Below are 21,319 nucleotides of genomic sequence, written 5' to 3'. Positions count from 1 at the left end.
TACAACAGTACTTTGCGTAGAATTTAGAATTACAATTCTAAATTTTTTTAGAATTGTAGTGTGGTAAAGCTAGGAGGAGAAAAGCTCAATTTGTGGTACCTGCTTTGTATCAGGGTCAAGCTTTGATTGCTGACTGGAGATATACTACATTTTAAATGCAGTGACTTTTTTTTTTTTTTTTAAGTGGTTTATATGCCTTAAATGACAAGCTGTTTATTCTCTTTGAGATGCTCAGAATTCTGGACTAATCATCAACAATAATGGATACAACAGTGACACTAATATAACATTTCTGACCTTAAATATTTATGTTTTCTCAAAGGAACTAGAAAAACCTGTCATCCAGTGTTCTTACCATGCAGTATTTTTAGGCCAGCTAATTATTAAGGAGCTGACTTTCATGCACCTGCGGTCACTACAAATCTTTTATTCATAAGGAAAAGCACCAAGTTTGGGTCTCAGCCTGAATTCTGGTGACAACTTCATTACTGCACCACAGTGGACTAAATGTTTTTCATAAAATTATGCACGAACTGTTTAAAGAGTGAAAGCTAGCATATATTATAGATACCAAGAGGAAGGATAGCAATGCGAAGATGTATGCTTTCAAAAGACATACCTTGCTATCAAACAGCGAAAGAGGCTTCACACTCTTCAGAGAAAACCTCATGATGGCGTACAGGGTAGTACATAACACAAACTGGTGTTCGACAAGTGGGTAGTGAATGCGTTTCTGCTCAAGGGCTAGTTCTACTATCGATACTGGTCCTTCTACCGACACCCAAGCATCTTCAGTGTCTAAGACGGGGGCCTGCATTTCATCGCTACTAACATCAGCCTGCCAGAGCAACACAGAACAGTAGTCACACACCAAGTGTCATCTGTATTGGCCTTCTATGCAAAAGACACGGCTTTAATCACAAGTTCTCTGCAGTGAAATTAAAAAGAAAATTTCATATTGTCTGGAAGTTCATTAATATTTGTCTGAACTGAATGGTACAGAAATTAGTATAACCATATTCTTTAAAATTAAATTTGAATCAATTAGCTCCTTACTTTCTATGGGAAAAATAAAAGTTTACCTCTAGCAATGTTTGCAGAAGATCTGAACAGCAACCAAGAAAAGCTGTCATTGCCGTGTCACCCATACCTACGTCCTGTTAACAAACAGTATGATTTAAATTGTTTCAACTGGAATTGAAATGGGCTTTTATTAGCGCTGAATGTTTGAGAAGACAGTTGTTGACATAAAACACATCGTTCAGCTCAGTTTATTAACCTATTACATTTAAAGGTAAACAAATATTCACTGAAGTACAACAAAGAATTAGAAATAACAGGGAAAAAAATAGGAATAAAGCTAAATGTAGCCATTTACAATACTGTATCTCTAAAGAAGACTGAATTCCTCAAGTAATCACATCTAGTAAATTTCATTTTCTGAGCATATCAGTTGTCCTCCAAAAAAGTTTTAGCTAATGAAATTACGCATGAAAAATAATAGTAATTTGTCATGTTATAGTCTCAAGTCTACCCTCTATAATATTTGAAGTCATACTACTGTTCTAATTTGCTTTGTCAGATAAAGATTAATTTACATTGCTTAAAATTCATAACATTTTCTCTAGGGCTGCATTTTGAATTTTTCTGAAACTCTCAAAAATAAATCACAAACTAGTATTAAAATTAAGGCATTTTTATTTATTTCTTCCCATTTAGACAAAAGTAGTATTACTTGCCCGTCTGCATAATCTGTCCTTTGGAGCTTTTCCAACCTGTTTTAAAAAAAATATTTCAGCACAATTAAATAATTTTCATCATAAGGTACCTGTTACCCCATATTTTAACTTTTTATTACTATTTTCCTAACACAAAATGAGGAAATAGTTCGTTACAGCTACATAATGCAACACATTGCACAGCTTGCTTTCAACAAAGGATTGATACAGATCATACAACTCAGAAATGAACATCACTGATGCCCATATTTAGTTCATCCTTCTTAGAAGCCTAGGATGAGAAATAAGACCCCAAGCTCCTCATTCAAATCTCAAAGGCAGCTAAAAAATTCCCAGTGATTTCTACAATACAGAACTAGAGCTACAATACCAAGCATGATATTAGAAACAAACACTGGGGAACAAGGGAAGAGGAAAGGAAGAGTGAATGCTCCAGCATATTCATGGAGATGGAGAAGGTCTAATAAGAAAGTTATTACATGGTTTCCATGCTTTGCCTATCTGAATTCTTCAGAAGAGACACCTCAATCATATCCTGTTTAGGAACATTACTATGAGGTCCAATTTCTACAAGTTGAGTCACATGCTGCACATGATGAAGCACATACACATCACTGGAAGTTCTCTCTTCCATAGCACAAAAAAAGTAAGTAGTGATTACAACATCATGGCAGAGTCTAAACAACAGCTGAAGTGAGATTCCAGGGTCCTAAATTATGGGATTATTAAACTCGAATTCAAGTGATCCATCATGCTGTTTCGAAGTCTGAATTCAAGACAACTTTCAGCTGTCAATTTTGGGACCAATTAAGTGCCAACAGATTTGGAAACTGTATTTTTCTGAAGTTGGTGAGAGATCAGTTGTGCTACTGCTTCTATAACACAAACCCTGAGGACTAATTCCCAGCTTTCAAACATACATAAATAACTATTAAAAGTTAGCAACATTTGTTACTACATGGTATTTGTCTGAGGTAACAGATGTGTGCAAAAACAGTTAGCAAATAAAAACCTTTATCTCTTCTCCTGCGGGTGTTAATCTAGGCAGAAGTAATGATGGTGGACTTACATAAAGGTATGCAGAAAAACTGGAAAAGAGTTTTTGCAGAAGAAACACCTACTACACCTGTATACAAGTGAGCCTATGTGCTGAAAGGAACAAGGAAGATTATATTCTCCAATTGTTACAGAGCTAAACAAAAAGCAAAAGCAGGAAATGAGAGGAGCAGAGGAGAAGGAAAAAAGAAGATGAGACAGCAAATTCTTGTGGGTTTTATGTTGGTTTTTGTTTGCGTTTTTTTGTTTTTAAATCACCATCAACACTTCTCTCTTTGCATCTGGACTTTTATGCTGGAAAACACTTAGCTGCTGCTCTACAGCCGGCAAACCAATAGGCAGATTCCCCTTACGCAATTTAAACAGATCTATCACTTACTGGCAGTACTCTTCCTAAACTGTCTTCCAGTCCTAAACAGAATTGTCTTCCAGTAAACAGATCCACTGCATATTTATAAGTATGAAAAAAATTGAAGTTTAGCAGGGACAAGAGACTGCTAAAACTCATGGCAAACAAGCTGCATACTAGGACAGAAGCTGATTTACAATGGCAGCGATGGTTAAAAAATGCTCGACAACATCCACAGAACGTTCTGCATTTTGCAAAACTTGGACCACAACATTAGGAAAAGCTGCTGCTTGTGGGAACCTGAAAGTTTCATGGCAATAACTTACCAGGGAACAGGCACAGAGAAAATACTTTAAGTTATTTATTGTTTTCTAACTTAAAATTTTATATACGCACATATATATAGTTTCAAAATGTTTCACAAATATTTTATTTAGCAACTACAAGCTAACACTGCACGTAAGTCTTCAGCACACATCAGCCAGTGCTGATCAGCTATTACTTAAAGCTGCCTATCGTTGATCGTTCCATGGATTTGATATTTTAAAATATACATTCCTTCAATTCCAAAAGTTAGCTATGTAATAAACCAAATAAGCAGGGGTTTTTTGATGCTTAAATCAAAAATATTCCAAACTTTAAAAAAAAAAAAACAAACCAAAAAAAGGATGGTTTAAAAATACTAGTTTCACTTTTCAGTTAATAATAAAAAGTCGCCTCAAAAATACTGTCACAATACTGTACTCACCTTGTCCATTAGATACGTAGCAGAAGAAAGCCTTTTTACTATGAATGTATTCCACATCATCAGAGCGATACCTAGAACAATCACAAACTTGTAAACTCCAGGATCTTACAAGTATGGAGTGAAAAGCCATGGGCCAAAGTTCCTTTAACAGGTGGGGAATTTAAAAAAAGGTGGTGAATGAAACAAAAAGGAATTGGGGGTTATCCCCACTGCTTTATACTTGGACTTTAGATTTCAGATTTCTCAGGAGGAGACTACCTTGGTGATCAAATACAGTCAGAAGTGCAATGAATCATTCGTTAAAATTATTATATTAAGCAGACTGGGTTAAACATTGTAGGTACACAGAAACTTTGGTGGTAAGCATGCAGGTTTCAGTCTAGTGCTTTAGGCAGAGTGCACCTTATTTGCATACATAAATAGTCTACAAAAAAAAGACAGTTGTCATCACATTCACTAAAACAGAGGATCAAGAAATGCATGAAATGCATGAAAAGTAATTGACTGCAAGAAGCATGTGCCACTACTTAAATACAAATAAAAAAAACAGTTTCAAAGCAATTTTATTTTTAAATGTTTTTAGTTAAACACATTCACTTTATCTAACCAGCTTATTTTCACCATTCTGACGGAAACTCAGTTTTCACATGAAAAACAAAAACTTGAATGTCAGCAGAAAGTTTTAGGGTTGTTTGGGTTTTTGGTTTTTTAGACAAAAATGGCCATCACTACTACGAACTGCATACATTTATACTAGTCAACAAAGCCATTTATTCTGTTGTTTTACAATTTCAAAGATCATTTTTAATAATAGCTTCATACTTACCATGCTGAACGTGAGCATTAATGATGCATCTTAGATGATCTATAGACCTAATGAGAAAACATGCTTCCTTATGTAAAACAAAAAAGTAAAAGAACAAGTTACTACATTATTCAAAACTTGTTTTAAATGTAAACTACTGATTCTTAAAGGGCCCAGGTAGGTTATTTTAAAGCTACTCTTTTCTGACAGTTAAAAAGCTTGTAAGTTATTCTGACATTGCAATCTCCTCTGCTACTATCTGACAAACATACTTTTGCCACCTGCATGTATGTTTCTGTAATCATGATTCACATTGCGATTTCAGCACTATTTCCAGGGCTTTGTTTTAGTATATGTACTGCTCACATACTCTTTGCTGAAAGGTACCTCCCTCCACTGACTACAGTCGTTTTTCAAATACAAAATCCATTTGTGCTAAAAAGATTAATTTTTCCTCCCTTTCGTTATGATGGAGTAAGTTTTTAACAATCTCAAAGGAACCTGTCCTATAGCAAGGTGTTATGTTGCACAGATATAAGGAGTGCTAATTTCAATTTTACCACTGACTACAGTCGTTTTTCAAATACAAAATCCATTTGTGCTAAAAAGATTAATTTTTCCTCCCTTTCGTTATGATGGAGTAAGTTTTTAACAATCTCAAAGGAACCTGTCCTATAGCAAGGTGTTATGTTGCACAGATATAAGGAGTGCTAATTTCAATTTTAATATCATCTGAACTTAGGACAACATTTTCCAATATTAGAGAAGCTATAGAGCAGTGGAAAAAAGAATATTTTTTTTTTCCTTCTCCTATGACAATTCCCAGCAGTGGCCAGGGAATCAAGAATATTCAAGGAGTCTCTTTCCTCTTTAAAGGGAATGGATTCTAGTCTAACACATTCAGTATTCTGTGATCTGTTTTAGCATATCTAGAACAGAAGAAAGGTTCATCACTATTTTGCAGTACTTAAACTGTTTTGAACTTGCACAAAATACAGTCAAAACCTTTCCTCATGCTGCTTATTTGAATCCAGTTTCCACACTTCCAGTTTTGAGACTCTGATAGCTTAGAAACACAGTCCTGTCTTTGTGAGGTGCCATTCAGCCTCAGGACCTGCATTCATTTTCTCAATTCAATTTGTTCTTGCCACTTATCACAGAAAAATTTTAACTAGCATGCTTTCAAAGTCAGTCGTCTTAACAAGAGTTTTTATGTACTTAAAGCTGCCTATCGTTGATCGTTCCATGGATTTGATATTTTAAAATATACATTCCTTCAATTCCAAAAGTTAGCTATGTAATAAACCAAATAAGCAGGGGTTTTTTGATGCTTAAATCAAAAATATTCCAAACTTTAAAAAAAAAAAAACAAACCAAAAAAAGGATGGTTTAAAAATACTAGTTTCACTTTTCAGTTAATAATAAAAAGTCGCCTCAAAAATACTGTCACAATACTGTACTCACCTTGTCCATTAGATACGTAGCAGAAGAAAGCCTTTTTACTATGAATGTATTCCACATCATCAGAGCGATACCTAGAACAATCACAAACTTGTGAACTCCAGGATCTTACAAGTATGGAGTGAAAAGCCATGGGCCAAAGTTCCTTTAACAGGTGGGGAATTTAAAAAAAGGTGGTGAATGAAACAAAAAGGAATTGGGGGTTATCCCCACTGCTTTATACTTGGACTTTAGATTTCAGATTTCTCAGGAGGAGACTACCTTGGTGATCAAATACAGTCAGAAGTGCAATGAATCATTCGTTAAAATTATTATATTAAGCAGACTGGGTTAAACATTGTAGGTACACAGAAACTTTGGTGGTAAGCATGCAGGTTTCAGTCTAGTGCTTTAGGCAGAGTGCACCTTATTTGCATACATAAATAGTCTACAAAAAAAAGACAGTTGTCATCACATTCACTAAAACAGAGGATCAAGAAATGCATGAAATGCATGAAAAGTAATTGACTGCAAGAAGCATGTGCCACTACTTAAATACAAATAAAAAAAACAGTTTCAAAGCAATTTTATTTTTAAATGTTTTTAGTTAAACACATTCACTTTATCTAACCAGCTTATTTTCACCATTCTGACGGAAACTCAGTTTTCACATGAAAAACAAAAACTTGAATGTCAGCAGAAAGTTTTAGGGTTGTTTGGGTTTTTGGTTTTTTAGACAAAAATGGCCATCACTACTACGAACTGCATACATTTATACTAGTCAACAAAGCCATTTATTCTGTTGTTTTACAATTTCAAAGATCATTTTTAATAATAGCTTCATACTTACCATGCTGAACGTGAGCATTAATGATGCATCTTAGATGATCTATAGACCTAATGAGAAAACATGCTTCCTTATGTAAAACAAAAAAGTAAAAGAACAAGTTACTACATTATTCAAAACTTGTTTTAAATGTAAACTACTGATTCTTAAAGGGCCCAGGTAGGTTATTTTAAAGCTACTCTTTTTTGACAGTTAAAAAGCTTGTAAGTTATTCTGACATTGCAATCTCCTCTGCTACTATCTGACAAACATACTTTTGCCACCTGCATGTATGTTTCTGTAATCATGATTCACATTGCGATTTCAGCACTATTTCCAGGGCTTTGTTTTAGTATATGTACTGCTCACATACTCTTTGCTGAAAGGTACCTCCCTCCACTGACTACAGTCATTTTTCAAATACAAAATCCATTTGTGCTAAAAAGATCAATTTTTACTCCCTTTCGTTATGATGGAGTAAGTTTTTAACAATCTCAAAGGAACCTGTCCTATAGCAAGGTGTTATGTTGCACAGATATAAGGAGTGCTAATTTCAATTTTAATATCATCTGAACTTAGGACAACATTTTTCCAATATTAGAGAAGCTATAGAGCAGTGGAAAAAAGAATATTTTTTTTTTTCCTTCTCCTATGACAATTCCCAGCAGTGGCCAGGGAATCTAAGAATATTCAAGGAGTCTCTTTCCTCTTTAAAGGGAATGGATTCTAGTCTAACACATTCAGTATTCTGTGATCTGTTTTAGCATATCTAGAACAGAAGAAAGGTTCATCACTATTTTTTTTTTTTCCTTCTCCTATGACAATTCCCAGCAGTGGCCAGGGAATCTAAGAATATTCAAGGAGTCTCTTTCCTCTTTAAAGGGAATGGATTCTAGTCTAACACATTCAGTATTCTGTGATCTGTTTTAGCATATCTAGAACAGAAGAAAGGTTCATCACTATTTTGCAGTACTTAAACTGTTTTGAACTTGCACAAAATACAGTCAAAACCTTTCCTCATGCTGCTTATTTGAATCCAGTTTCCACACTTCCAGTTTTGAGACTCTGATAGCTTAGAAACACAGTCCTGTCTTTGTGAGGTGCCATTCAGCCTCAGGACCTGCATTCATTTTCTCAATTCAATTTGTTCTTGCCACTTATCACAGAAAAATTTTAACTAGCATGCTTTCAAAGTCAGTCGTCTTAACAAGAGTTTTTATGAACTATTTCAAACTTGTGAAACTGCTTCTCTTGAGTTGGTCTTAACCATTACTCCCCACAAATGAAGTTCTTTTACCTCTGGGTCCTTATTCCACTGCACTACACATTCCCAACAGCAGTGTGCATGGAGTACATCCACTTCAAGACTACATGGAAATTGCTGATATGCTAGTTGCAGCAGCTCTAGAAAAAGAAAATCTGAAGTTACAAGACAGACCTCTTCCCACTATAATTTCTCCTACTTCACACAGTAGCAACTAAAACATCTCTGCAGACATTCAGAATTTGAAAAATCCATGTTATTTTCTTACCTAGGATTGTTTCCAAGCCTGCATCTGCTTCTGGTTCCTCAAGAAAGATATTAGCACACATTTCTACAGATTCTTCAGTACTATCTATATTGGTTTTGTGTTGGGCCAAATTCAGTACAAGAGGACTGAAGCCTTGCTTAAAAACCCACTTCGCTACAGTGTCAGCAATACCTCCTAGGACATTAAAAAAAAATAAAATTATGAGGTATAGTCAATGTATCCCAGAAGATTTATGGTTCAGAATCAAAGGACAAGAGAAGCGATAGGAGTTTTAACTAATACCGTTAATTACATAAGGTTAACTTTGCCAATTAGAAAACTTCCTAATCAACTGATTAGAGGTTTACAATGCAGTCTTTACAGTAGTAATCTTAAAATTTTAAAATGCTCTTCTACATGGTTTGCATTGGTTTTTAAATTAAGAAAAGTAACCAGCAGAACAATTTCCAATGCAATGTATATCATAAGTTAAGGTAAGGATGGCTCAGAAGTCTATTAGAAAGACAATAGACCATCTTTCCAGGAGGAAAAAAAAAAAGGTACCTTTTCCAGCTTCAAGCAATTTCTTTACAGAAAGCCTGCCCAAAGGCTCAGTCTGGAGTGATGAAACTCTTTTTGTCCTTTTGCTCACTCTGCTATGCAGTAGTGTTTGAAGTATCAGACAATCCTCTAGCTGCTTCAGCAAAAGTTTCCAATATTCAGTATCAAGGGAAAGTGCTTCCCAGGATTCCGTGTCTGAACCTACAATTATTTGGGAAAACTAACAGAACATATGAACTGTTTTAGGTCTGTTCACTTAAAGTAGCACAGTTTTGTCTAAAAAAAAAAAAGCATAGTATTAAAATGAAAAGCTATATCCTAAAAGCTAGTGCATTTTAAATAATAATTTAGCTCAAGATATGTACATTAACTATCATACAAACATCAATTAATATCCCACACTGCTCACAAGATGCACGGATTCCTAAACAAAAACCATAAGGAAATAAAAGGACCTGAAAGGTCATCTTGTAGTCCCATTTTAAAGTTCATCTTTAGTTGAAAAGTGAGTTACACTCCCTTCAAAAAGGTTTAATTCTAAGTCCTCCACTATATACACATTCCCTACAGGTATGATTAATCCACCTACATTTCAATTTCCTACCACATTAAAAAATATATATCATGCACCCAGATACACTGGATCACACCACATCACAGTTCTGTGCATTATTTTAATAATTCTCATGTTTATCGGCAAACGCTCTGCCAGGAAGCCCAAGAATCTTTCCAGTAGGGTGCAGATCCGATTTTTAGCTTTGTGCACCAAGACGGCAAACTCCAGGGTTCTCAGAAGCCTGGCCATTAACAGTTTTAGGCTTTAAGCCAAAGGATGGGAGGAAAAAAAAAGGGGGGAAAGACAAATGGCTTTATGGAAGGGAAGTTTTGAGGGAAATAAAGCTGTTGCTTTATTCTTTTAAGAGCAGAACAGAAGGTGACAAAGGAGAGAGCATATGGGTAAAGCATAATATGTTGCAACCTACCAACATTCCTATTTGGGCAACACTAACAATTTTAATATACAGAATTACAATAGTTAAAGTGAATGTGCAAAAATACTAAAACACTTCCCAGTAATATCGAGTTATAATTTATAAGGCAGTCTATTTACAAGACTGAACATCACTTAAGCCCCATCTAATCTGTTAAGGCAAGTTGTAAAATACAAATATACCTAGTGCTATTTAGGAATGTAATAACTTCCTCCATTTTGAGTGGCAATGCTGTGTGGAGTTTCAGTGTTAATCGCAACTTTGTGAAAAGATACTTATTGCCAAAAAACCAACCACCCATCACCTTAAGAAGTAAAACACAGTAACGTAAGGGCTAAAACAAATTCACCAATCTATTAAAAAAAAAAATCAAAACTGCATTAAAACAGGTTTACCATTCAAAGTTCAGTGAACCTCTCAAATTTATGTGGAAACTGCATAGGCTTTAAGTTTGCCAACATCATCTGCTATTAAGAGAAAAACTCACTGTACAGTTCCCATCACAATTTAAGTATGTTCAGCAAACAATTCTGATATATCATTCATTCACCTCAGCATAATATTCCTCAAATTCAAATACAAGTTTTCAGGCTTCCAGGATGGCATGCTTGTGCCCACATCAGAATGACGACAAATTAATGCCAAGGATGTTATTTCATTACAAAGACAGCAATTTGCATGGAACTGATACAGAAATAAAATAAAAGGGGGAGGTCCGAGATGACTTACCTTTTTCTCTGTCACACTGTCAATTATCTGTGCAGTTACAGAATGTCCAACGTGAGCCGATAACAAGGCAGCTGCATTATTTTCAGACTGAACACAAGCTGTACGCATTTGCTGCCACCAGGGGGAAACTGACTGAGTGTCCCATGACTCATCTATAGCAACTGTCGCGAAAGGGAGAGAAGGAAACTCAGCTTGGGTCACTGGGTATTAGCGCTAGTAAAGCAGCAACCAGCCCTGAAAGCATCACTTATTAATACAGCTTACACGAGGAGCAATTTCCAATTACTCTACATTATCCTCTTCTAGATACGTAGCATATAATTTCTAGATTATAACTCAAATTTAAAATAAAGAGCGGAACAGGAATTACTTGTTCTCCAAGTTTCATTTGTAGGAAACAGGCACCAGATCTAAATCACTAGGTAGTAAAAGCTGCTGCATGCTTACTAGACTTAAGGAATATTACAAAGTGACACTTCACAATGCAGACAGCTTCTTTTGCGATTTCAAGATGCCACATGTATTCAATCCACTCAAGCTGGCTCTCTGCAGGCTACCTCGCGTTCAAGCAGAATTTATTCATTCAGACAGCAGCAGTAGCTCATTCATGCTTCCAGTTTCAAGCTGGTAATGGTGCCCTATGGTGAACCAGGCATAAGGGAACCTGGCACAGACATATCCATAGCAGCGCTGTGTGAGGTAGGAGAATCAGTATTTATTCATTACACAACTTACCTCAAATAATGGCAAGTTGACTTTCTAGAGTACCCCTCAAGTTACAGAGATGTTCAATATACAAATGCTGCTAGAATAACGGTGCCTCAATGAATTAAAGCAACTCAGAGTTCTGAGAGCCAGTCAGCACAAGGGAGAGGGGCAGAACTATAACACCCAAAAAAAGGGAGGAAGGGGAGCTGGACAGCCACTTTCTGGTGCCAAACAGGAGTTATGTCAACTTAGCGGAGGGTGAAACTGCACAGCATGAAGGTGGCCTTTAATTGTGACACCCTTCAGATTTTGATGGTATTTTTAGTTAGTTCATCAACATGCAGCATTTAGCTCTGTTACACATTTGTGACAGGAAGGTGTGTGTATGTGTGTGTAACTAAGTGATAATATAGGTGAGTCAGAGTAGCAAATTTCTAATAATAATTAATATCAGATGTGTTTAAGTGTTCCAAATGCACATTTCACCTTTCATTTTGCTCAGAAGTGACAGCATAGTGTGAAGGCAACTGACAGAATCTGGTTTGTCTAGAATATCTTTTTCCTTGGAAAGCCATAAACTGAGAAGGAGTGACTGTAAAAAAAGAGAATATGGAATAAAAGCAACAGAATGAAACTCTAATATTGCAATACACCTAATGCAAACGCTTTCTCAAACAAATTTTGTGTCATGGAGCAGAAATGTTATATCCATGAACCCTTATTATATTAACATAGAAAGTTAAAAATATATTGCATAAGGCACCCTATGACAGACTTTGAAATGAAACAATACAATCTGTATCTTTCATTTAGAAAGCTGTCTTAGAAAACACCCTCTTTTGAAGGCACAGCCAGCTAATATCAGTACGTTAGCAATCACAACTTGGTAAACATTAGTAGTTATTAATATTACAGCTGAAAATCTTCACACAGACATGTAATACTGAAATAGGTATTTCCATCATTATGTAGTAGATGGAAGAAAAGTAGCAAAAGACTAAAATTACATGCAGATGAAAGACAAAGATGACTGATTGAACACTACTAGCTATTCTGAAAAATTTAATTTTAATTCTTTTTAAAATTCCTTGCTTGCAAAAAGGAATTATAACAAATGTGTCAGTACCCGAAATTAACTATTCTCATAATTTTTGCTTCTTTGTAGAAGTCTTCAGCAAATCTTCTTGTAGTCCTAAATGCATACTCTACACATTCTCACTAGAATACCCACATTTTCTACTAGAAGATTTTCTTCTCTTTTTTTTTGTTTCTTTGACATCTCTTAAGTGGGGAATATAAATATCAGCACCCAGAGAACTGAATGTGGGGGTGTCGAACACAGCCTGAATAAAGCATTAATCCAAAGGTCAACATTCAGAATTTTTCCTTCCGATATTTTGTTTTCAAAATACTAAATCAAAGTTTTGAAGTATGTAATAAATATCTTACCAATAAGATTTGAGGGCTAAACCCTGCTGATTCCAATGCATGACACATTTCCTCTGTGGAACTCTCCCCACACAAACACTTCCAGAAGAAAAAGCTGCCTGAAGCAAAAGTTAGTTGACATTATGAACAACATCTAAAGCCACAGCCTCTCCTCTTACACTTACAGGAAAGATCATCTATTGATCAGGTCCTACTGAGTGCAATACAAAGGACTAAGTTACATCCAGGATACCCTGACAGTTTACCCTTAGCGGAGAAGAAGGTTCATTACAAAGGACATAAGTGTTCCTACCACTACAGGAGTCATATGGAAAATGGATTCATAACAAAACAAAGGTTATCGTACTGCTTGGATTATACATTTTGTTCAATTCAAAGAATGGCTTGAAGTGTCAGAGAAGTTTGTGCATGGCGTAACCCATAACTGTGTGGCAGCATGCTGTATCTTATATAGCAAACTAGTGGTACTTCAAGCAATTAAAAAACCAATTACCTAATTCATACCTTACCAGCACTACAAAAAGTGTGAGTGTCCCTGTAAGGCAGAGGAAAATTGGAAAAACAAGATCTTCAAGAAACCATCTAAACTGCTTAGCATGACATTCATGTTTCAATTATATTTGTTTACCGCTGAACACCCTAATAAGTTACTGGTGATCCCTGTCCAAAGGGGTGGGGAGAAGAGTACTTCTACCCCAGTTCTTAAAACCAAGTATAGCGTTATGGTAGAGAAAATGCAAATTCTAAGATTACTTAGAAACAGCCTTTGATCTTCATACAGATGAAATCCAAGCTCTTCTGCCTAATTTTTCAATCCCAATTCCTCTCAGTCTGACCATTAAAGCCAAAAGAAGCAGGAGGCTACAAAGTGAACACCATACAACACCTGTGCACAGAATTCTGTGTTAGCACCAAAATTTCCCCAGAAAAGAAGTCATCTGGAAAGACAGTGCCTTTGAGACAGATTTAACTCAAGCTGCTTCCACTAGTTATTTCCCAAGAGCCCCTCAAGGACAGTCTGGAACAGATTTGAAAACTAAAGCAAACTACAGACAGTAACCCCTTCCCACACCCCAACAGACACCTCAGACACTTTCCCCATCCATAATATTTCAGATCAACATTGTCCAAAATCTCCTCAACTCCACAAATGAGGGGTCCTTACTCCCTCACCTAATGGTCCTGTGCTGCCTGTGGTCAGCTCCCCATCTCTGAGGCTAAAGTCAGTCCTGTCATTAAGTGAACTCTTGAAGTGCTGTGACCACAAAACACAGCAGGATGCAGCTGCTCTGTAAAGTACCTAGTTACCACTGTCCAACTTAGTGGCGTTAATAAACAAACGAACAGTGATAACATGGCTTTAGGGTAGTTATATCCACAGATGTGGTTAACTTGTATTAATATCCATCTAGGTAGAAAGACACATCCTATGGCTAAAGCAAGAGTCTGGAACTAGCACTGTCACATAATACTTCAAGGCAAGCCAGCTTGTTAAGGCCCCCAGATTAAGGCTAAAATATTTATACCATCTTAGATTATAATCAGTCTTTAAATAATTTGACAAACAGTTCAGTAGCTCTTACCTAAAGCCACATATTCTCCATCTTCCATATTTTTCACATTAATCACATCCTTTTCATACTCCAAATACTCTAAGAACGTTTTCACAGACAATACATCATACTTCTCATCAGCAAACTGAACGGTAGTTTGGGTATTTTCCTTCTTGTAGTTCTCCAGTAAAGTTTGGAGCCTGTGAAAATCTTTTTCTTCCAGGCGAAGCAGTTTAGCCAAGTCCTTAAAAACAAAGGCCCGAAAAATCGCACATCACAAGACTAATGCAAATGGATGTTTTTCAAAACACAGTAAAGCCTAAAACAAAAGTCAGAAGAGTCAAAATATTTTGTTTTGAACATTAAAAATGTCTTTAAAAAGGGCCAAAATGATTGAATAATCTCACTTATTCATATAGCTCAAATGAAGATCTTGTCTAGCTTCATTTTTAAGGACTTCAGATACATTTCCCATATTTAGATCCTGCTCATAGTGTAACAATCACCCAACAAGCAAACAAGCCCATATAACACCACTCCATACGGCTTTTATAAATGTATAAGCATTTTTATAAATGATATCAAAAGCAAGCCAAATTACGATGCTACACAAGCAAATATCACAATTTGTAATTTCTACTGGTCCCAAAATACCCCTCAAAAACTAAACAAAGTTAAGAATATTTTATGTACTTTGGATAAAGGACTGAAATCAGGAGATCCTGGTTCTATTTTCACTTCTGTCTTAACCTTATGTGACTGCTAATTAATCTACCTAATATTCTTTACTAGGCATTTGTACTCGGGGAAAAAAAAGGCATTATAAAACAATTACTTTATTAAAAGTTCCAGGCCACAAGAACAGGTAACTTGCTTACCTACTTATTTTATCCGAAGCCTTGAAAAACATATATTTATGCTCAATTCATCACTTGATTCTATAAGACAAGTGAATTTTGAATTTACTCACGTTATCTGAGGGTGGAATGTCTTTCTGTATGCTTTGGGAATTTAGTTTGCTAACTAGTTCATAAAGATGTAACAGCTTTAACTTGTTTGCGCAGAACTGCAGTAGTCCTTCATCCACACACTCAAGCTCTGAGGAGAAATAATACTGTATTTGAACTTGATATATCGCCTGGAATAGTGAAACATACTTCGCAGCTGCGTTAAACTCCTCCTTTATTAGAACTGGAGGACTTATGTCTCTCAGTGCAATTTTTTGATGCACTGCTGCTTGCAATGATATTTAATTCACGGCAGTATAAAACAAAATTATTTTTATGAGAAGTATTAGAGAAAGATATCAGGCTCGTTTTTAAACAGAAGGAGGTTGACAACAAATGACAAATCTATTGTCTTTTCCTGGTTTAAGGCCAAACCAGAGACTGCCGAAAATTGCAATACACTAAGTCTCAAACATATTTTCTTTTATCAAGAATTAAATACCAAACTATAATCTTTTATTCATTATGCCAATATTTTAAGCATATTCCTTGCATCAGAATAGAGCTTGATATCTACCAATATGAATTCAATTTCATCTCTGCAAGACACTGCCTTTTGTATTTCTACAATCTTAGTCTCAGAAATTTCATGTACCTATTGACATTCAAATTTCAGTAACAATTAAAGCAATCAGAATATAGGAAGCTAACACCAACAAAATGTTGAAAAAAAAATCTCTAATCCAACTTATTTGTTTTAAAAGAAAGCATTTTACAGAGATCCTAAAAGGACCTTTCTATAGAAGATATCTCTGAATATATCATCTTCACCTGATGATATATTGTAAACATTATTTTCTCCCTACAAACCCTTAAACACTTGATACATTGCTATTAAAAATCCTACCAAAAAAAAACCACAGAAAGGCACAGAGCTTGCTGCACAGTCACTTGACCTTTTCTTTGCAACCACAGCATTCACAGAGCCCAGCACCTGCTTCACATTATATTTTACCTACTAAGCACAAGTGGAAGGATATGCCACTACCCTTCTGAAATTAGAAGGCTGGAACATCAGCCAAGTTTGTTCTTTATTGTGACTGTGAGGAAATAATGTTATGTATGACAATAAGAGATTAATGATGAAAATACACACTCAAACAAAGAGACCTCAGTAAGTATACAGTTCGGTCAATCTCTCTTCAGTGTAAAAGGGCACGTCTCCATTTTTCTTTGGTTTTTTAGGAGTTCTAATAGAAATGGTTAATGCTGGTGATTTAGAATGCCAGAATAAAATTACGTAGGGAACTGCACGTGTGAAGCTCTCAATCTCCTCTATCTACTTCAAGAAAATGGTAAAAAAAAAAAAAAAACCCCGCTGATAAAGTGAAAGATAGATTTCCTCTCAAGGCTTTGAAACTACGAAAACTTGTCACGTTCTCACTGAGGTAGGACAAGGGACACAGCATTTCTAATTGACAAATGGTTTATTCAGAACTTCCACACAACAGTGGTAGGGATTTCCTGACTCTTATTGCTAAAGCCTCATCTTCTAACAAGCTGAAATGAATCCAGAGAAAAAAAAAAAAGCAGACTTCTATAGCTGAGAAGTCCCAACACGTGCAAAGGAAGTGGCAGGCACATGCTTCTCCACTCTATTCCTCAATACCCAGCTGGGTCTCCAAAATTGGGTCACCTCAAGCACAAAGAAGGTTCTCCCAGTTTAGAAAGATCCAAGTGTATCATTTCAAAGAAACAATCTTGCAGACTTTCAGCAACAAAATTTTGAATGGGTAATGAAATTTCCTGACCTTGGCTCTGAAATCTCTAGTAAAACACATGAAATGTAACTTCAGCAAAGTTTTCCAAGAAAAGATACTAGGCATCTGGCCAAGGCTCAGATTCTCAGTGATAAGACATTAAAGTTCACAGATCCAAAGTGCCATATCCTTACTGCCTTCCTTGAAGAGAGAGAACAAACTAAAACTTCTACAGGCAAAAGTCTGTGAAAGCTTCTTTCTGAAGGAAGCTTTTACCAGATGCAAGTACCCAGCCCAGTTGTTGACTTTTTTTTCTTTTTGAATATAATCACAAGTTACCAGGCACATAGCAGGCATAGCAAAGCATACTTACTAGCGAGCTATTTGCAGTCTGCATTAAAAAAAAAAAATGTAGAAGCAACATCCTGTGGTATCTAGCAGCAAAACTAAGCAGACCAGGTCTGGTCTCCCTGTGGAACAGAATAGTTCTACAATAGTCTTAACAGCACTGCAGACAAAGTGCAAATGCCTCTCCATATTTGCAAAATAAATATCCACCTACCCTGTTTTTTTAAATTATCCATTAATGTCTGAGTGATGTTTGTGAGAGATGAAAGTGGCACACGTTCACTTGTCAATATACTTTCCAGAGCCTGTTAAGCAGACGTTCAACAGAATTAAACATTTACTTAATTTTACTGTAAAAATATATAAGGTAAGCCAACAAAGCACAACTTTGACAATGATTTTTCATCTGTATTTTGTCTTCACATATACCTGTGGCATAATTTGATCCTATAGAAAGGTCTGCTCTCTGTTTATTATTTTGACTTTTATCATGGGAGATGCCTTGGGGAAGTCACAAGTCAAAATTAATTCCAGTCAGTATGTTGTAAAAAAAACAAAACAAAAACAACACACAACAAAAAACAACACACACACCCAGAATAGCTCAATTGTTTGCTTCAAGTAACTCTAGGAAAAAATAACATATTTTGAAAGATTTAAAAGATTTAGCACTCTAATCTGATAACACTATTTTTTTTTCTAATATTAAAGTATACTGGCCTCTAAATATTCACCTGTTTCTTTGTAGCAGGGTATTTGATATCAAGTATTAATTCCTTTGCTTCAGCTTCAATCAAATCTGCAAACAAAGACAATCATGACTTCAATTTATATTTCTCAAATGCATTCTGAAAAGCAAGTCAACCCATACCACAGTTAAGATGCACATGGGTTCATGCTATAGAGATGAAGACACTATCACAAAAGTTGCCAAAACAAGCTTGGGGAAAATGAAACAAAGTAACAGCTCAGTGGCATCTCTTACTCCAAATCTGTCTTTTGTAAGTAATATATATTACTTACAGGAAGAAGGGTATCTAGAGGCAAATGCTGAATTCCATTACATAGCGTAATGGGTTGCAAATAGACCATGTTTTATGCAAGCACTCAAAGTAGAATTTAGTTAAGATTTACATGGCAGACAAGGCTTATACTGGGTCCTTGTATGAGAGAAATTTAATCTGGTATCTTATAAAAAAACCAAGCTACTTAAAGATCATAATTCATAGCACACACAGCTGTCAGAATGCACCACAATCATACCTTGTTTGTACGCTTACAGGACAAAAAAATACAAGTACCATTTGATAACATACAATCTTAAGAAATTATACAAGAGAACCTACCTGGATCTGAGGTTTTAGCTTTGAGTAAAGCATTTAACTTCTTCACTAGATGCATATCCTTTGCTCGCTCACTCTTTTTATCACTGAAGGGAAATAATTTTAATTGTATGAGTGAAAAGAACTAAAGTGAATGATTCAGAAAAAAAAATTAATCATGCTACTTTAAGGTAACATCACATTAATAAAAATCAAGTTAATGCATACAAACCAATAAGGCTGTTACCACAGTACTATTCAGCTTGAGAAGGAACACCAGAATTGCTCCCTCTAAATAAAACATTGTTTCCAAAAACAATAATGAAATTCATCTGGTTATACAGAGCACAGAAAGTCCTTACCTCAGTGCTAAATGGAAAGGTACATGGACAGTTTTTACACTTCCAGAGACTGGATCAACAAGGCATATCTGGTAAGTCTGGGGCTGCCATCCCTGACTGGTCACATTGTTTAGACCCATTATTTTATAACCAGGATACAACAATCTGAAACAAAAAAAAAACCCACGGCCTTTACAGTGAAGAACAAAATTAGCAACCTTCTCTTTCCACACACTGAGTAAAAAGATGACAAATTTTATAAAGCTAAGGTTTAACAACTGCTAAATGTGTTTACCAGGAAGACTGTAGAGTGACGAAACATGACAAAATCCCCTTCTGTAAAACAATAACAAAAGGCTGCATCCAGCAGAAACACTGTGGGCAAGGCAAAAAGCACCTGCCAGCACTTTCTACTTTTACCACCGGCGTATCCACATATCACTTTACTGCAGCAGCACAGCCAATATGCCTACCTGCTAACTGTTTCTTACCTACAATATTTCCCCACATTGAAGGCTCCAACCCGAGGCCCTTGCTGCGTGCTCCATACTTCCAGAATGCCTCTCCTTGGAGCATAGATCACAAGGAACTGAGCCACTCTGCTTGGACCTTGTGCATTTCCAAAAGGAGAAAAATCCATCTTCTCCGTTTCCCTCTCATGAAGGTCCTCTACAGTCTGTATCCAACCAACTTCTGCATCACGGTATCCTTTGTAAGAGGAGACAGAAGTGCATTAGGGTACAGAAATTAATACATGATTAGTACACATCACCACCCACTTAAAGTACTATTCCAGCAGCAAGCTGTCTTAAAATTTGTTTCAAACTGTGCAACTCTGGCCAGTGGCCAGACTCCTGTCAAGAACTGTGGTCCATTGACTCAGAGCAGGGCACACCAGAAGACTCCTCAGAGCCAAATGCAGCCTCCTGCAAAGCTCTGGGGAGGAACAAGTTCTTCTGGGAGAAGCCACAAAACCCCCAAAACTCATCAGGTCTGTACTCTGGACATTACACCGATGTAAAAGCTTCTCGGAGAAGAAAGTTCTGTAGTAAGTGTCCAGATTTCTCACATTTCAAAACAACAGAAAAAGATTTAAGGAAGGATATTTCATAACTTATTAAATAGGATATGTAAGTTTTTATTCATGTGTTTTCATCATTAAAATGCAATTTTTAGTAAACCCAATAAAAATACTCATCTTCCCCCTCTCTCTCTGCGTAACGCAAATACTTTCTCTCAAAATCTTCCTAAACAAAAAAGGCAGAAATGCTCTGATGACACCACTAAACTGTGTAATGGTTTAGCAAGTACAAATGAAGACTCCAAACCACAAGTGAAATACTAATGTATAAAAAAAGTTTATAAAAAGATATATTATACCAAGAAGGTTGAAAAGTATTCACAGCTCAATTAATGAGAAAAGGTACGATCCAAAAGATTTCATTCAGCAGACAGCTTTGCTTAAAAAAAAACCACAAACAAAAAACCAATGCTATTTCACTTCTCAACAGCCTCACTGGGGAAAGGCTGGCAAATTGTAAATATGTGTCTGACTATCAAATAAAGCTTAGGACTCTAACAGTACTTCCTCGATAATATGAAGCTCTCAGTAATGAAGAAAAAAAAGTCCAAGATATCAGAAAGCACATGTTATAGCTAATATGCTTCAGAATATGAGAGGAGAACACACAGGGGAAACATGATTACTCTAGCTGTTACACTGTTAGTGTGTCGCTAAAGTAACTACTATATTCATGACCACTAATCTTCTGAACTGGTAGTGTGGGAGCGAGAGATAAGAGCTAGATATTTTCTATCTGTTTTTAAAACTTATCTTTCATCTCCTAAAAAGCTGCAAAATTTTAATTCTATAGGAAAAAAATATAAAAGTTGTTGTAACGTTAAGCTCTGAAATTGTAATTATCCCTAACATCTGCTTTTATTTTTTCCAAAAAGCCCTCAGTTTAGAAGAGACTGAACACTCCCTTCTTGCGCAGTCACCATGATGAAATAAGAATCTAACAAGTGGTGTGTCTCCTTACTGATTTTTCAAGCTTCTGTTTCTGTTCTCAGCAGAATTAAAGAAGATACTAGAGCTTATCAAGAGAAAGAATCTTTGAGAAAAGCACTAACGC

General features: G+C 35.9%; 1 protein-coding gene across 1 annotated transcript in view; it reads right to left on the bottom strand.

The window, feature by feature from the left end:
* Positions 1-21,319, bottom strand: part of RAB3GAP2 (RAB3 GTPase activating protein subunit 2 (non-catalytic)) — a 110,512-nt gene that overhangs the window by 3,423 nt on the left and 85,770 nt on the right. The window contains exons 17-34 of the mRNA XM_009333709.1: positions 19,676-19,892; positions 19,206-19,349; positions 18,868-18,950; positions 18,256-18,320; positions 17,736-17,826; positions 15,437-15,564; positions 14,497-14,710; positions 12,914-13,011; positions 11,951-12,056; positions 10,757-10,917; positions 9,039-9,255; positions 8,496-8,669; positions 8,261-8,367; positions 6,988-7,054; positions 6,162-6,232; positions 1,740-1,775; positions 1,083-1,157; positions 620-838 (exon numbers count right to left, since the gene is read on the bottom strand). Coding sequence (XP_009331984.1) covers positions 620-838; positions 1,083-1,157; positions 1,740-1,775; positions 6,162-6,232; positions 6,988-7,054; positions 8,261-8,367; positions 8,496-8,669; positions 9,039-9,255; positions 10,757-10,917; positions 11,951-12,056; positions 12,914-13,011; positions 14,497-14,710; positions 15,437-15,564; positions 17,736-17,826; positions 18,256-18,320; positions 18,868-18,950; positions 19,206-19,349; positions 19,676-19,892 — 2,273 coding nt within the window. The remainder of the gene's footprint in view (positions 1-619; positions 839-1,082; positions 1,158-1,739; positions 1,776-6,161; positions 6,233-6,987; positions 7,055-8,260; positions 8,368-8,495; positions 8,670-9,038; positions 9,256-10,756; positions 10,918-11,950; positions 12,057-12,913; positions 13,012-14,496; positions 14,711-15,436; positions 15,565-17,735; positions 17,827-18,255; positions 18,321-18,867; positions 18,951-19,205; positions 19,350-19,675; positions 19,893-21,319) is intronic.

Source organism: Pygoscelis adeliae, unplaced genomic scaffold (assembly GCF_000699105.1).
Source record: "Pygoscelis adeliae isolate BGI_AS28 unplaced genomic scaffold, ASM69910v1 Scaffold1, whole genome shotgun sequence".
In the NCBI taxonomy this organism is placed as follows: domain Eukaryota; kingdom Metazoa; phylum Chordata; class Aves; order Sphenisciformes; family Spheniscidae; genus Pygoscelis; species Pygoscelis adeliae.
This window is presented reverse-complemented; position numbering and strand designations above follow the sequence as displayed.